Raw genomic sequence first — 15,556 nt, forward strand, 5'->3', positions numbered from 1 at the left:
GTCTGTTTTTTTTTTTAGAGAATGTCTCCCCCTCTGGTTTTTCAACAATATGCACCCTGGGTATGAGTAATTAAACCAGAAATGGACTTTAGGAAAATTGCAAGAGATATGAATGAAAATGGCATGTTGGGCCCAGATTTATTGTCAGCTTTCTGAGAAGAATTTTGGATCCTAGGTATCTCTAATAATCTTGATCAATAGCCGTTTTAAACCACTTTGTCTTCTCGTTTGGGTCCATAAAGTTGTCCTTGGGGTTCTGCTATCTATAATGTTTTGTTCAGGTATCAGTGTGTCAGTGTGTCAGTACTGCTAGGTGACAAGCCTTATTTCCAGGTGGTTAACCATGCATTTTTAAATCCTGTTTTATCACAAACTTTGATGGGCTTATTGAGTCCTTGGAACAGTAACTTCCTCATCCAGTAAAAAAATATATGAACCTTCATGTCATGTAAAAATATGTGTAACACTCAATATCCAAGGCCGGTCCAAGACACATGTTTGTCCAGAGTAAACACATCCATCCAGTTCGTCAGAGTAGTAGTCTTTGTTAAGTAGTTATGGATCTCACAGAGGAGAGCAGAACTGGCTTGTTGTATTTACATGCCTGAGAGCCTGAGAGCCATCCCACTGAGGAGACAGATGAAGGCCTGCTGATGGAGCGCCTGGGAATGCCACATTTGTCATCGTCAGCCTTGTTGCTGCATATCCACTGATCATGTCCAAACCCCTCTCCCCTTTCTTTCATTTTTTGTTGTTGTTTTTTTTAAGCATCTTGCTTTTCTCATTGCTTCTAACCAAAGTGACATCTTGTCTGAAAACCTGTTTGTTGCAGGTTTTTTTTGAAGTTATTCTTGTAAGGCAGAAGTCCTGTCATATAAACAGTAATGTTTAAAGTGGTTTATGAGCACTGGCACAGACAGGATGACTAAACGAGTTGCTGTCATGCTCGTTTTTGCTTATTTTCTTTAAGAGATTAACACAGCCTTCTCTATTTGTTTCTTTATTCTGTTTTATGACATTTCTATGAACGTTGTTTGTTAATGTGTATTTCTGTTTTCTGTTATATTGTTGTGGCTGTTTTATCAGGGTTTGATGGATGAGAACCAGGTACAAATCACAGTTATCAATCCCAAATCTATCACCATGGGCCAGCTGTATGGTCAGTTTGATCCTGTCTCCCATGAGTGGTCTGACGGCATCCTTGCTGTCAGCTACAGAACCTTCGCTGCCTCTCAGGTAAGATGGCTGTCCAATATTTTTTACTATTTAAGGATCAGACACACACTTACAACTACAAAAAAACAATGAAAAGGATGGATGTAATCATTTCCTTACAAACATTTGTTGACATTTATAGCCTATCAGAACAAGATTTCCATTTCCCATTTATCTGTTTGCAATGTCAAAAAACAGCAAACTGAATTGCAGACAGCAACATCAACCAACCTAATTCAGACTGTGATGGCTCAGTTGCAAGTTTTTGATCTGAACTGTTCTGTAGACTTACATTGAACTCTTTTGCAGGCAGCTTGTTCAGCAGCTCTTATTGAGTTGATAGCCACAACAAGCTCATATTTATTGCCGTGGAACTCGGGCCTGTATAAAGAAAAAGTCAATCCACTTTTAAAGTTACAAGGGCAAAAGTGGAAAGCTCCTCTGTCTCGTTTTACATGTTTGGAAAGCTTTTTCTCTGCTTTAAACCCTGGGTTCAGCATACTTGAATGATTCATGTTGCAGGGAGATGAGAAGAAAAGGATGAGACATATATGCATTATCGTCTGTCTCAGTTTACCGGTCTAGGATGGATCTGTGCACAATAGGCATGACATTCCAATTAATATCAAGCTTGTAGGAAGAAAGAGTGCAGTGACAGGGTAAACAAAAGAAACATTTTCCTGTCTTGTTAAATTTAGGTCTTTAATAACTCCTTCATTCATGCACAGGCACACGAGACACATGGGCGGGCGATTTACTGTAGAGGCATGTCATAATGGAAAATCATTTGTTCCTCCTATTCTCAAATTGTTTCCAAATGAACTTGTCATTTTAAAAATTGTGTCTGTATATAAAGTTGTCATTTTACAAATTGTTTTCTTGGTCAATGAATAAATAGAGTAAAGATTGCTTATGACAGCTGCACAAATTACACACTGGTGCAGAGAAAATAGAAAACTAGAACAGGACTCATCTTAATTCAGTTTTAAAATACATAATTTTCCTCTGTGCAAAAGTCTGCCTTTGTTTTGCATTACATTTTACAAAGCTCATTTTATTTGTGCTAATCTTGAGAGAAGCAGCAGTGTAGTTTATTAAACTCTCTGCATACAAAATGCTGGGCTGACGCTTTTTGTCAGATGATTACATTGCAACATACTCACTTCCCTCTCAAGCACCAGATGGCCCCAGCCCAGGTACCTCCATTTGTCTGTATTTCAACAAATCAATTTAAAGCGCAGCCCTTGCCAGCCCATTTAGCTGGAGAATTGACGCTCGTTGTCAACCTCCATTATGACAGTGTAGGTGTTAATTTCATTTAGCAAACGTGCTTTGCTTGGATTAAAATGTGACCTTGAAAGTATGCAGATGGGTTTTTGTTTGTCAAGGAAAAACAAAAAACAATATGTGCATAAAATTAAAAGGATAAAGGCAAGTGGTAGAAAGCAGGCTCTTTTTGTGCACTTTAAAGCCTTTTCTTAAACTTTAAAGCTCCATGAATACTTCAGAAACTCTGCAGATTATGACTCTGCAGAGAAAACCTTCAGGGAAATTTATCCTGTCTTTTCTGAAGTATAAACGCCTCCTAAGGATTTAAAGGTTTAAGTGTTTGTTTGTGCCTCCTTACATCCATACGTTCCTCTTTCCATCTGTCGAGCTGCATCAGAATCAAGATTTATATAATATTGCATTCATACTCTTTAACTTTTTGTTCTACCAGAATATATCTGGTTTTGGAATATGGTTAGCTATGATTGAAACAAAATATGAGTCTACAGGCTACAAATGTTGCCTTTATTTATGGCTTTTCTTTGACACATATATCTAAATAAGCTTAAAAGTCTACCGAAAATGTTTCATCAGTGTGTTAACATTCCTATTCCTTTCTTCTCCCAGAGCCCAGACAGAAAGTGGCTTATCTTTGACGGCCCAGTGGATGCTGTGTGGATTGAGAATATGAACACCGTGCTGGATGACAACAAAAAGCTGTGTCTGATGAGCGGTGAGATCATTCAGATGTCACCACAAATGAGCCTCATCTTTGAACCCATGGACCTGGAGGTGGCATCACCAGCCACAGTAAGAACACTCTTTATTTTGGTTGAGTGTAACCTCTAGGGCTGCATGATGACTCTTTCAAAAAATCCCTCTCTTGATTCATACATGCAGACATATGATTTCATTTCAGAATGATGATGATTCACTTGTTTGATCTTCCCTAAGCTTTTACATGTTCAGTTATTTGTGTTATAAAAAAACAGTTGCTGTATCAGTCACACTCACAAAACATAAAGCCAAACAAATTTAATTCATTAGTCAAGCTGTGAACAAGCCTATTATCCTCTATACAACGTACCCACCTATTTCTCCTACTTGTTTATGATACTCTGCTGTGAGTCACCATTACTATAATTAAAAGAGGCAAATGTAAAGTAGACATGCAGGTAGGAGGAAGAAAGTTTATGTGATGGAGTTGAAACTGCAGTTTTAAGGGGGAGAAAAAAATGGACTTTGAGAAGAGATATGATGGTAACAGTGAGAGTGATGCCATACTAGTGCCGTAAAAAAGGAGCATGGAAATTTTTTGGGTTTAAACCAGCCGACGATGAACAAACTGAAGAGTTGTAATTTGCAAAACAGGCTTTGGCATCATCACAGCAAGGCAAGGTAACACCACAAATCTCTTTAACCACCTTAAATGTTACTACAAATCCAGTTTGAGTTAGCACTGAGGGATAAAGGAACCACACTGCAAAATCCCAACCACCAGCACACAAAAACCTCAGTAACCCAAGAAATAAACAGTGTTTGTATTACATTAATTGGCTGGGTGTGGAAATAAGTCAGGATGCTACATTTTATTTTTGTCATTATGCTTTCAGTCCTAAAACTTAACATTGTTGTAGCTACGTTTCACAGCATTTAGGGTTTTTCCTTTAAGTGTTTTAAATAAGATGAGAAATGAGAGTGGGTCTCATTAAGATTTCTCTTAAATTTGTTATTTAAAAAGTTCTAAGAGATGCCTACTTCATAATCATGGCGTGTGCTTTGTCTGCTGAATTGTTCACATGTGCTTGTAAGTAGGGATGGGACCAATCCGATCCAATATCGGTATCTGGTCCTATATGGGCGTAATTAATAGATCAGATATCTGACTGACGGCGCCGATCCAAGTGACCAATCTAAATCCATCTTACAGTTTGCGGTTGACCATGAACACACTGCAGTCCAACATGAGACAGTCTGTGTGTAATTGAGCTAGTATTAGTTATGAATGTTCTTAGCGGTATAATTACCTAGTCGATTAAATGTAAATCTATATTTAGAATAGTCAAAACTAGTCTAAAGATGAGCAAACACAAAAAAGAGTGGGTGTGATGTTAGCCTGATATACTCTCTACAGCGTGGCTAGCATTGAAAGCTAGTACCGCCTGCCTTCGTTCCTCTTTGCAGGTTAATATTGGGCTTTGATATTTGGCCTCTTTTCACTTCGGGTGAGTAGTCATACGAGAGCTTAACCCTCGAAAGCCCACATACCACTTTATTTCCATTTACTACTTTGGAAAACTGTCGTACCGTGGTCGTCCTACTTTATGCTAACAACTAACTTTAAGCCACCGCCAAGTTTCTCATTGTTTACATTCGGTGAAGGGTCAGAGAAGAAGCCTGCGGCCAATAACTGAAGCTACAGCGGTCTCTAGTGGCGGGAGGTTCAGTAAAGAGCATTATAGACAAGGATTTCAAGCCTGTGTTCATAAATAATGATAGGTAAATATTTTACTAATAAATATTATTTATTTTTTTGTAGTATTTCAAATAAATTTGTTTGGAATACATTCAAATTCAATTCATTTTTGTAATTTTTTTTTGCTTTTTAATGGTTTACTACAGCCTCATGTAACCTCACACATTATACCAACAACAATGCTAATTGTTAAAAAAAATATATATACAGTGCTTAACAAATTTATTAGACCACCCTAACCCTAACCAAAGTAAGATTTATGCCACAGCTGCCCTAAATTAACAGCATTGGTAATTACCAAAATCATTTTTTATGTTTCTGCATAATACACCAATATGTAGAAGCTCTTTAACCGAAATTATATTTTTAATGCTAAAATATAATTATTTTTGTTATCCATGAATTTTCAAATTTTCTGATTTACAAAAAAAATGAAAAAAATAGTAAAGCACATTAATATTTCTTGATTAATTTGTCAAATTATAGTTACTTACTTGCATTCCTGAAGAGAAAAATGAGTTTTAGTGGTTAAATGTTATGCTTGATTAATTTCTGACTTCTTAGAGAAGCCCAGTGAGCCGGCTCAAATTTGGGTGAATTCAGTTTGAAATCCCTTATTCCTGTTCAAAATGGTAAAACATGGAGAGCTGACTGAAAATGAAAGAGTCAACATTAAAGCACTTGATGATGCTCGATGGTCTTTGAGACAAATATGATAGGTGGTATGATAAATTTGTTAAGCACTGTGGATATATATATATATATATATATATATATATATATATATATATATATATCTTGGAATCAGATTGGAACTGAAAAAAGTGGATCTGTGCATCCCTACTTGTAAGTTGGAAGCTTCTGCACGTTCTTCCTAATTTGAAATATAATATGATTTAAAATGGCATGAGACTGCAGGGCTGTATGCAGGTACAGAAGGCATACAGGAGAGGGAAGAGAAGTAGAGAGACGTTATGGATGCCCATAACAAAATAAACCATGAAAAATCTCAAAGAATAAGAAATACTTGGATTAGGTCTGGATGATATGGCCTAAATATCATATTACTGTGTTTTTCTTGCCCTTTCCAGTAGTGGTATTATATCATTGAATTACAAAATTAAGATAGATAACACATTTAAATGCATATTCAGGTGATACAAACCCCTCCTCCTCCTAAAATAAACCTGTGATGGTATACTCAACTCATGTTTGTGCTTGAGATAAAAGAAAATGATTTAATAAATCTCTCTGTATTCATTTCTATGCACTGTTCTGGTAGTCTTAAGTTTTAGAAGAAGTTTTAACTTCTGTGGTGCTGAAATGTGCCAAGGTGCTTTTGACTATATCACATTTCTACCAGAGGCATTCACAATAAAAGCACTCGAGGGATTATTGCTACAGACTTTTACTGTGAAGGAATTGACAGAAGTAGCTTGTTTTTTTTTTTTGTTGTTGTTTTTTTTTTTAGAAAGTTGCTCAACCTTTAAGCTAATCATTCTGTGACACTTTAGCAAAAACATGTGCACTTCAATCAGTGAACTGAAGTCGTCACTTATGGAGACTTAAAGCCGTTGTGCGTGAATACTCAACCATTAACATATAACACTCGGTGTGACTGTGAACCACGTGGTTTTATCCTCCTACGCGCAGTCTTATTATAGCCATACCTCATATGAATAAAAAGCTTATTTTAAGTTTAGAATATGGAACATTTTATATCTCCAGGTAATTAAACAATAATTTAGAGGGGCCTTCTTGTTGATATTATGTTCCATTTTTATCAAATTTGTCAAATGCTACTAGGCTAGGTATTATACACTAGTAAAGCCATGTATTTGTGCAAATTATTTAATACTGTAAAAGTGCTGAATTGATCCAAATGCAGTACATATAATTTAGAATTAAATATTATTTTGTCTTTTTAAAATTAACAGATATGAATGCCAAAAACAGTCATTTTATCCTGTCATATTAGCAGCATGTGTAAGAGTATTCTTTAATGTTCTCAGAATCTCTTTAAAACCTGCATGGGTTTTCACAACAAATGTCTTCTGAAGAATAGCCTAGTTGTTGAATGAGACCCATGGCATTTACAGGTACCTTAAGTTTAATTCCAGCACTCTCTTGAAATGTAGGTTATGTCTGTTGAAAGCCATAAACAGCACATGTTTTATCTGAGGGCTTTATTTCTTATTGATAAAAATTGAATAGCAAAAACAAAATTTGTCCCATCTCCATTTTCAGGGAGAAAAATTGTAATTCACATTTTAGCAAGATGCAGCCCTCGTTTTCTCTCAGATTACTCGCTTCTAAATTAAGTTGCAGCTATGGTCTGCAGTCTCTGGAGAAAGCTAAAAAATGCTGCATTACAGAGGATATCAAAGAACATACAAGTACACACATCGTTCCCACAAAATTTCGGAGTAATGTAGCCAACACATCGCAACCAACGGCTTTTGCTCACATCATCCATTATGCCTGTCTTTATCACACACTCAGTGATCATGGCTGCTGTTTGCTTCCATTTTATTTTATCTACCGAAGGAGTGTTGAGCTGTCAGAAAAGAAACCATTTTACAAAATATATGTTGGTTTTGTCTGAAACAGCATTATATTTGTATTAGTAGATTAAATTCCCACATTGCTTTATCTGTATGAAACTGTTGCATGGGTGAAACACACACTGTTATGCTTAGATGAATACAGAGAAGAACCCTGTTTAAATATCCAGTAAATTTATGATCCACTTTGTATCTTTTTTTGCATTTCACCATTATAGAATGTGATGTCCAAACAATACCATGCCTCTTTATTTCCTTTATTTGTTTTTCTTTTTGCTTACCCCATTGAGGCAATGTTACCTTCAAGTTGGCAATAGATAAACAACACTTTTTACATTTGACATTTACCAGTATCTCCTCCAACCCTTCTCCTCCTCCTCCTTTCAGTTCTTTGTTGTGAGACAAAGGCAAAGGCTCTATACTACAATACATAGATGCCTTCAGAGAATACCTTTGCATCTCCCCAGCTCTCCTTTTTTATTACACCTACTTCTATTCTTGATTCTCCATTGCCTGGCAGCTGTTTCTTTCATCACGCAGAATGCAGAGGCATCAACATTTTTAGGATCATAGTGAACTTCCCCCTCTTTGTGAAGGGTCCCTGTTGTGTGCTGTTGATCTCTGTCTTTTTTCAGTTTTTCTGTTTCTCACTTCTACTTTAAAAGTTTTTTTTTTCTGCTTTCATGTGCCATCTTAAAAGGTTACTATTTTTTCTTTGTCTACCACCTCTCTTAGCTGCTGCTCATACATTATGGTCTCATCTCTCTGCTTATCTCTTTTCTGTTCTTCCAACTCCTCCTGCACTAAGCAAGAGCTTTAGGATCCAGTACTGGGGTAACTGTGTTGGTTCTCATTCATCGAGATCACGGTAATCCACAGCTTAATCTAAAGGGTCAACTGGACTTGGTTAAGGTTCTTAAAGACATTTTGCCTTTCCCTTCCAAAAAGCCTCACGAAGAAGACCTTTACCAAGTCCATTTGATGCTTTGGATTACATTGTTGAGGTGGCTACTCAAAAAAGAAATGCATTATACATTACTAGGTCCTTTTTTAAAAGTTTATTCATCACATAACTCAATCAACCACTGCTAAGAGCTGTTAGTTACACTAATAGATATATCACTTTTACAATACTATTTAATATCACCTGCAATACTACCAGGTAATTGCCAATTCAAAACACAAAGATGAAGCTTACAAAACCTGATTCTGTCAAGGAGGACATGCACAAGATCTTTCTTTAAGACTATACAGTACTTTTTTGGATGTACTCAAGAAAGACATAGGAGTGCAAAGTACTGATGAGCTGGCTAGATGTATGGAGAACTGGGATGACTGGAAGCGAAGATGGAGGGCTTGTCTGAGGACAACCTAATAGTAGTAGTAGTAGTAATATACAGTACAATAAAAAGGGACACTTAGCTTATTTGCTTTTGTGAGTTCCTCTTGTTGAAAATCAAGACTCCACTCTTTGGTGGATATCATACACTTATCCTGAGCTTCACTCAGGATCTGAGGGACTTTTTCTTTAACTTTCAACTTTAAAGCAGAGCACTGGCTTTGTTGTAGCATGCTTCGAGGAAACAGAAAGCTCATGTAGCACTTGTAGTTTAGAGCAGTACCCCCCCCCCTTAATAGGTTCTTTCCAAAAGATCTGTATATATACTGTATATAAGAAAATCCAACCAGATGAAGCGGTTTTCCTTATAAAAGTCCTGCAGATGACAGCCTAATCAGATTAGCCTTTTTACAGGAAATGATCATCAAGAATCATCACATTATCTTTACCATCTGGACTAAGAAGAGACATTTCTATAAAATGGCGTTACCCCCCCCACTGTTTTCAGTTTGGTGTCTTGCAGCTTTTTGGCTTTATAACGTTATAAATTTATTACTTTAAAATTTGAACATTTTGAGTTTATTATGCTAAAATGTACACATTTTTTAAACTTGGAAATTTTGACTTAAAATCTAAAAATAATTTGAGTTTCTTTCTCAAAAATATAAACTTCTTTTTCTCAAAGGTTAACAGATCCTTGTTTTTTTTTTTTTCAATCTTTCAGGATGCCCCGTTGTACATTATGTTTCTAATTAGGTTTTTGAAAAAATATATATTCACATTTCATTTTGTCAATGTAAGAGCAGACAGGCCCCCCAGGGGTGCCTGGACCTAATGTTGGGAACCAAAGGTTTAGAGAACAACTTAAGCATGTTACCTAAACTGGTACTTGGAAAGATTTGATGCCAAGAACAAAACACTGGACAGTAGTTTCTGGACACAGTTTACTACCCCATTCTTATCCTTTCATGCAACATTTTCAGAGTGGCATTCATATCTCTTTCTGAACCAGTAATATTTAACTTGTTTTGGGTAATTTTGTATGAAAGTAACTTTTGATTTGTTTTTTGTCCTCTCATTATGCAGACGCCAGCAGCTGAAGCATTTAAAGAAACACAAATAACAAGATAGTTGCTTGAGGAAAATAGCAATGTGCTCACTGAAGTTAGCAACAGCAATTCCTTACATTACTGTGTAACTGACCAACGTGATCAGTCTCATGTAATTAATTGTAATCTATGATTACACGTTATATGTACTCATCACTCCTGGCACTGATTGGATCATAATTAAAACTTCCTTTGTTGTCACATTTCCAACTGACATGACTTCATATCTGCAAATATACACTTGGAAACAGTATGAGATCAGGATTAAGTATGTAATACAAGTTTTCATAAATGCTGTAATATATGTTAAACTGAAGTTAAGTACGTCTGACAAAGTTGTGTGTTTTTAGAAGTAATATTTATTTGTCACAGGTGTCTCGCTGTGGAATGATCTACATGGAGCCTCATATGCTTGGCTGGCGGCCCTTGATGCTCTCATGGCTCAATACACTGCCTGCAACAATCAGCGCAGCACACAAAGACCTTATCACTGCCCTTTTTGACCGGATACTGCCAGCCTGCCTGCAGCTCATTCGCAAGGCCACTAAGGTGCTGAACCATCCTCAAAAAATATACTGTACTTTTCCAGCTTTAAATTGTTTACTAATAACTAATATGCTGTCTTTACTTAAAAGGGAAATTTTCAATTTGCATGTATATGTTAATTGGATCAGTGTCTCATTACAAAACTTGTTTGAGTTTTACAAAATTTTTTGCATATTTTGTCCTGCATATTTTGAAACTTAGTTTCATGAACAAAGGTTATTTTGGAGTTTCGTAAGCACTTTTCCTTAGTTACAAAATGGAATAAACTGGATCGAATTTTCAAACAAATTGATGTATTATATTAAAAAGATCATCACTTTTTTTTTTATTTAATGTGGTTGATTTCTTTTGCTTTGTTTCAGGAGCTTTCCCCAACCTCAGACACTAATCTGGTGAAGTCCTTGATGAATCTGATGGACTGTATGATGGATGAGTTTCATGATGAAGCAAAGATAAAAAGTATGAATGAAGATGATACTTGCTCCTGGCTTGAGGTTTGTAGACACAGGTGCTACAAATTGTACCACAAAATAGTTTTTTTTATTCTACAAGAGAGCATATGCTTTATTGAGCAAGTATAATTATAGTTGCAAACAATATTTTCATCACTTTCAAATGCAGTGTTGTTAACCATCCGTCCATGAAAGGGAGCTTGGAAGTTTGCTCATCCAGTCTAAATGTGTTTTGTAATCTTGGAGAAGGCTTACAATCTTGTCGCTAGAGGGGTCGTGTGAAGGGTACTGTTGGAATATGGGGTTTTGGGGCCACTTCAGTGAGCTGTCAGGTCCTTGTATGGCTAAAGTGTGAGTTGTGTTTTCATTCTCTGCACATAGTCTTTTAGGTTTCTGGTTCAGGGATTTCAAAATGTAATCTCTGCTGTTTGCAGATGATGTAGTTCTGTTGGCTTCCTCATGTGGGGACCTCCAGCAAGTACTTGGTTGGCTTGTAGCTGAATGCGTGGCTGGAATGAGAATTAGCACCGTCACGTCTGAGACCATGGTCCTTCGTTAGAAAACAGTGGATTGCTTCCTCCATGTGGGGGAAGTGGGTCTTTAACCCAAGTGAAGGTGTTTAAGGAATCGGATCTTGCTTATAACCTTGCAAAGCACATGGACATGCCCATTTCCATGTTTCTCACTGGCGAATCCATCTTGCAAAGCTCCCATCTGAACCATTTGGGCCCAGTTAGAAAGTGACAAGACCAATCAGCGACGAGGGGCAGTACTTTAAGGCGCAGCGAAGCCGTGACGTGAACAAGCAGCAACAAGAGGCGGGTGCAATTAAGGTGGAAGACATTTGCGTGGATGCTGCTAAAGCGCCAGTTTTATCAGAACTTGTCTTCGTTAAAAGAAGAACAAAGAACAGCATTGAGTTGTTTTTTTGTTTGTTTGTTTGTTTGTTTGTTTGTTTGTTTGTTGTCAAAAACGTCAAGTCCTGTACTGACATGTCTACAGTCGCCATGGTTCACAGAATTTACTCCTTCTGGAGGGGCACAGCTCGGTAGCGGCTACGTCACTGGTTTGTTGCTCTGATTGGCCCGTAAAGATGTGACAGAATGTTCATCCAATCACCATCCAAGTTTTTTTTCAAAGGCTCTGCCCTTTCCCAAACGCTGTGTATGAGTGGTTTTCCACACATCTGGCGTCCCAGGTTGTCTTGTTTATAAGTGAAGGAAGAATGGACCAAGAGTTTGACAGGCAGATTTGTGCAGCATCAGCAGTGTTGCAAGCTCTCCTGGAATGTTGTGGTGCAGAGGGAGCTGAGCTGCAGGGCAAAACTTTTGAGTTTTGAGTTTGAGTTGATCTGTGTTCCAACTCTCACCTATGGTCATGAACTTTGGGTAATGACCTAAAGAACGAGAATGGGGATACAAGCGGTTGAAATGAGATTCCTCAGGAGAAAGTCTGAGCTCAGCCTTAGAGATGGGGTGGAGCTACTCCTCTGTGTTGAAAGGAGCCGGTTGAGGTGGTTCAGGCATTTGATCAGAATGTATCCTAGGCAGACCTGGATCTTGCTGTAGGGTTTATATATCCCATCTGGCCTGGGAGCACCTTGGAATCCCTCAGGAGGAACTGGAAAATGTTGCTAGGGAAAGGGACGTCTGGGTTGATTTACTTCACCTGCTGCCACTACAACCTGACCTCAGATTAGTTGAAGAAGATGGATGAATCCACAAAAACTATGGCCTTAAATGTTGACCATTACATGTTTTTATTCAGCTGTGTTTGGTTATGATAGGTCCCTAACCTAAAAGAGCTTAATGTCCTTGAGGCAGCCCACCCTATTCCATATCCACTCCCCACTCTCCTTTCATATACCTCAACACTTATATTTGACACTTGTTACATGAATGTGTTAAACATGTGCATTATACATATAAATTAAATATATGACAAAATCCATGCCCCTCGAGAATGTGTGATTCAGTAAAAAAAAAAAGTTGACTACCAAGTTGAATGCCTGACATTAAACAGATTACTAGGCACACTGATTATATGCACGTTCTTTGCCTGTAAAAGAGAAAATAAGTAAATAGTAAGTCTGCATTTCTTCTTCATACAAATAGCATTGCAGGGATAGAATCTAATTTTCATGCCATTTTTATTTGATGCACACAGTCTTATTATACATTTATAATACATACTTAATTTATTACTGTTAACTAAATAAAAACTAAAAGTTTTGTTTCCCTCGTTTTGATGTTGTAAGCCTGCGATTTCCTTGTGTAAGCAGAGTTACATGCTTGTGGCAAGTAGTAAAAGCCTACATAAAGAAAAACTGCTCTTAATAGGTAAAATCACTGGTTTGCTAGGCTGCACAGCAAGAGAAAATGGAGGCAGTCAGTGAAAGAAGACAGCTCTCTGTCATGATAGGGACTGACAAGAGCTAATGGTGCAAGGCACTGAAGAACTGTAGGGGGAGTTGGCCATGCATGACCCAAGGCGGCTTACAAATCATCCTGACAACGTGCTGACGGATAAATAACAAGAGTGTTACCTTATTTTTCCTTGAATTTTTTCAAACTGTGCAATGCTACCTTCACATACTGTATAATGTAGTCTAGGCAGAGCACAAGCCATTACATGAAATAATGTCATTGTGGGATACAGTTGTAGCTAATTAAAACAATGTTTTTCTTTCACCAAAGAAGAAGCTCAGATACAGTATTCCACAAAAAATGATACTATACCAGTCAAAGCCACCTATAAAAGACAGCACAAAAGTTTAAGCAGATGAGCTCTTATTCTGCCCCTTGCACGAGTTCCAATTGATTTTTCTGCCTCTGAATCTTGTCTTTTCAATGCACTGCTATTATCCCCCTGTGGCATTCTGCACTGATGAATGCCTTTCAACCCTCTCTCCCATGCTTCCCAGCCAGTCATTATCAAAGTGTTGAATTAATCAGCCTTTTAACAGCAGGAGCTATCATGAGGCTGCTAAGCCGCATGATAGGCAATTTCCAGATCCTACGGTATTCCTGCTGTTTCCTCCAACAAAGACATCTCTCCTCTGGTGTTTGTCTCATACAATGATCTGTACAATGGTTTAGGCATTCACATGGTTGCTGTTCATTTTAATTAGTTCAGTAATTGCAAACTTTGTTGGCACAAGACATTTTTGAGTCTGTGTGTGGATTTCCAACTTTTGCTACACCATAATGACTTTTATTTATGTTTTGTCAATTATTTATTGGTGATACTGTGCAAATTTTATGAGCTTTTATCCACAACTATTGTAGGATATTAACATTAAAAAGGAAATCCCAAATGCAAGAACATATTTAGCCAGTGGTTTTCAAATTGTGAGGTGGGCCTCCTCTGGGTAAGGTGCAAAACCTTAATTCAGGAAAAAGTGACTTGCTTAGCTAACCTCTTCAGTGCATGGAGTAAATTAAATTTTCGGTTATTACAAAGGGAGACAGATTTTGGACTGAGCATACAAAAAGTTTGCACAACCAGACTTTTTAAAATTTTATTTCCCTGGATTGTCTTGATGATGCTGCACAACCACAAAAGCTGATTTGCAAAGAGGTGCTGGCTAACGACAGCATAAAATTGTGTAAAATCTGGCGTCTTATTGAGCCTTGGCACCCTGGTTTGGTGGCCAAGTTAAACAAGCAACTTTAGTATTGTTAATACCAAGGCAACCTGTGTGAGTGCAGGTTTTTGGGACTGGCAGTTATCAACAGTAAGTACAAGGCAAGGCTGAAGGTGAAGGATGATCTGCAGTTATTTCATTCTACAGAGCAACACCTAATCATCCACATAGACACAGAAAATGTTGACAGTTAGTTTATAATAGGGCTGTCAAGATTTATGGAGTTAATACAATTAATCAAGGTCCACAATTAGTGCATACACTTTTTGAAAATTGGGGTTAATTGCTTGCTTTATTTTTATCAATACATTGGTTTAGGCATGTCAGTGTCTTCCTGCAGCCACAGTGATTTAAGATAAGTCCACCACTGCTCCTCAATGTCTCATTTCAATTTTAAAAATTTACAGACAGCTCAGTAGACAAGTCAATCATCTGAACCTTTTTAATTGTTCTGTTATTTAATTTTCAATCCATAATAAGTTCCTTTTACCGTGGTTAAGATCATGTTAAAATCTCAGTGGACAGTGGAAAAATCAAAATGACCCAAAAACAGTTTAAATGGAAAAATTGGAATTTTAATAGTAATGAAATGGGATAAAATGCAATAAAATGGGTGTGATTAATCAGGATCAGGTACAGAAATTCTGAGATTAACTGCAATTAAAGTTTTTGATCTATTGACAGCCCTAGTTCATTCCCAAACCATAAACTAACTACCTTAGAAAGACTAATGTTTAAAAAAAATATGTAGACAAAAACGCCAAAAATCTAATAAAACTGTTTCAGGGTAAGACATATGTAGATGTTTGAAAATTAAGTTTTTTCATATGTTTTTTGTTTAACCCCTATTTTTCTATGGGGGTTTGAGGGTATAGAATACATTTTGATGTGTTAGGGGATGCTTATTCTCCCACATTTGAAAACCCTGATATCAAGTGAT

At 37.1% G+C, this 15,556-nt stretch overlaps 1 protein-coding gene across 1 annotated transcript in view; it reads left to right on the plus strand.

Annotated features, from left to right (window-relative positions):
• dnah7 (dynein, axonemal, heavy chain 7) overlaps positions 1-15,556 on the plus strand; it is a 137,410-nt gene that overhangs the window by 48,773 nt on the left and 73,081 nt on the right. The window contains exons 31-34 of the mRNA XM_041807667.1: positions 1,087-1,236; positions 3,112-3,294; positions 10,345-10,521; positions 10,881-11,012. Of these exons, the coding sequence (XP_041663601.1) occupies positions 1,087-1,236; positions 3,112-3,294; positions 10,345-10,521; positions 10,881-11,012 (642 nt within the window). The remainder of the gene's footprint in view (positions 1-1,086; positions 1,237-3,111; positions 3,295-10,344; positions 10,522-10,880; positions 11,013-15,556) is intronic.

Source organism: Cheilinus undulatus, linkage group 15 (genome assembly GCF_018320785.1).
Source record: "Cheilinus undulatus linkage group 15, ASM1832078v1, whole genome shotgun sequence".
NCBI lineage: Eukaryota > Metazoa > Chordata > Actinopteri > Labriformes > Labridae > Cheilinus > Cheilinus undulatus.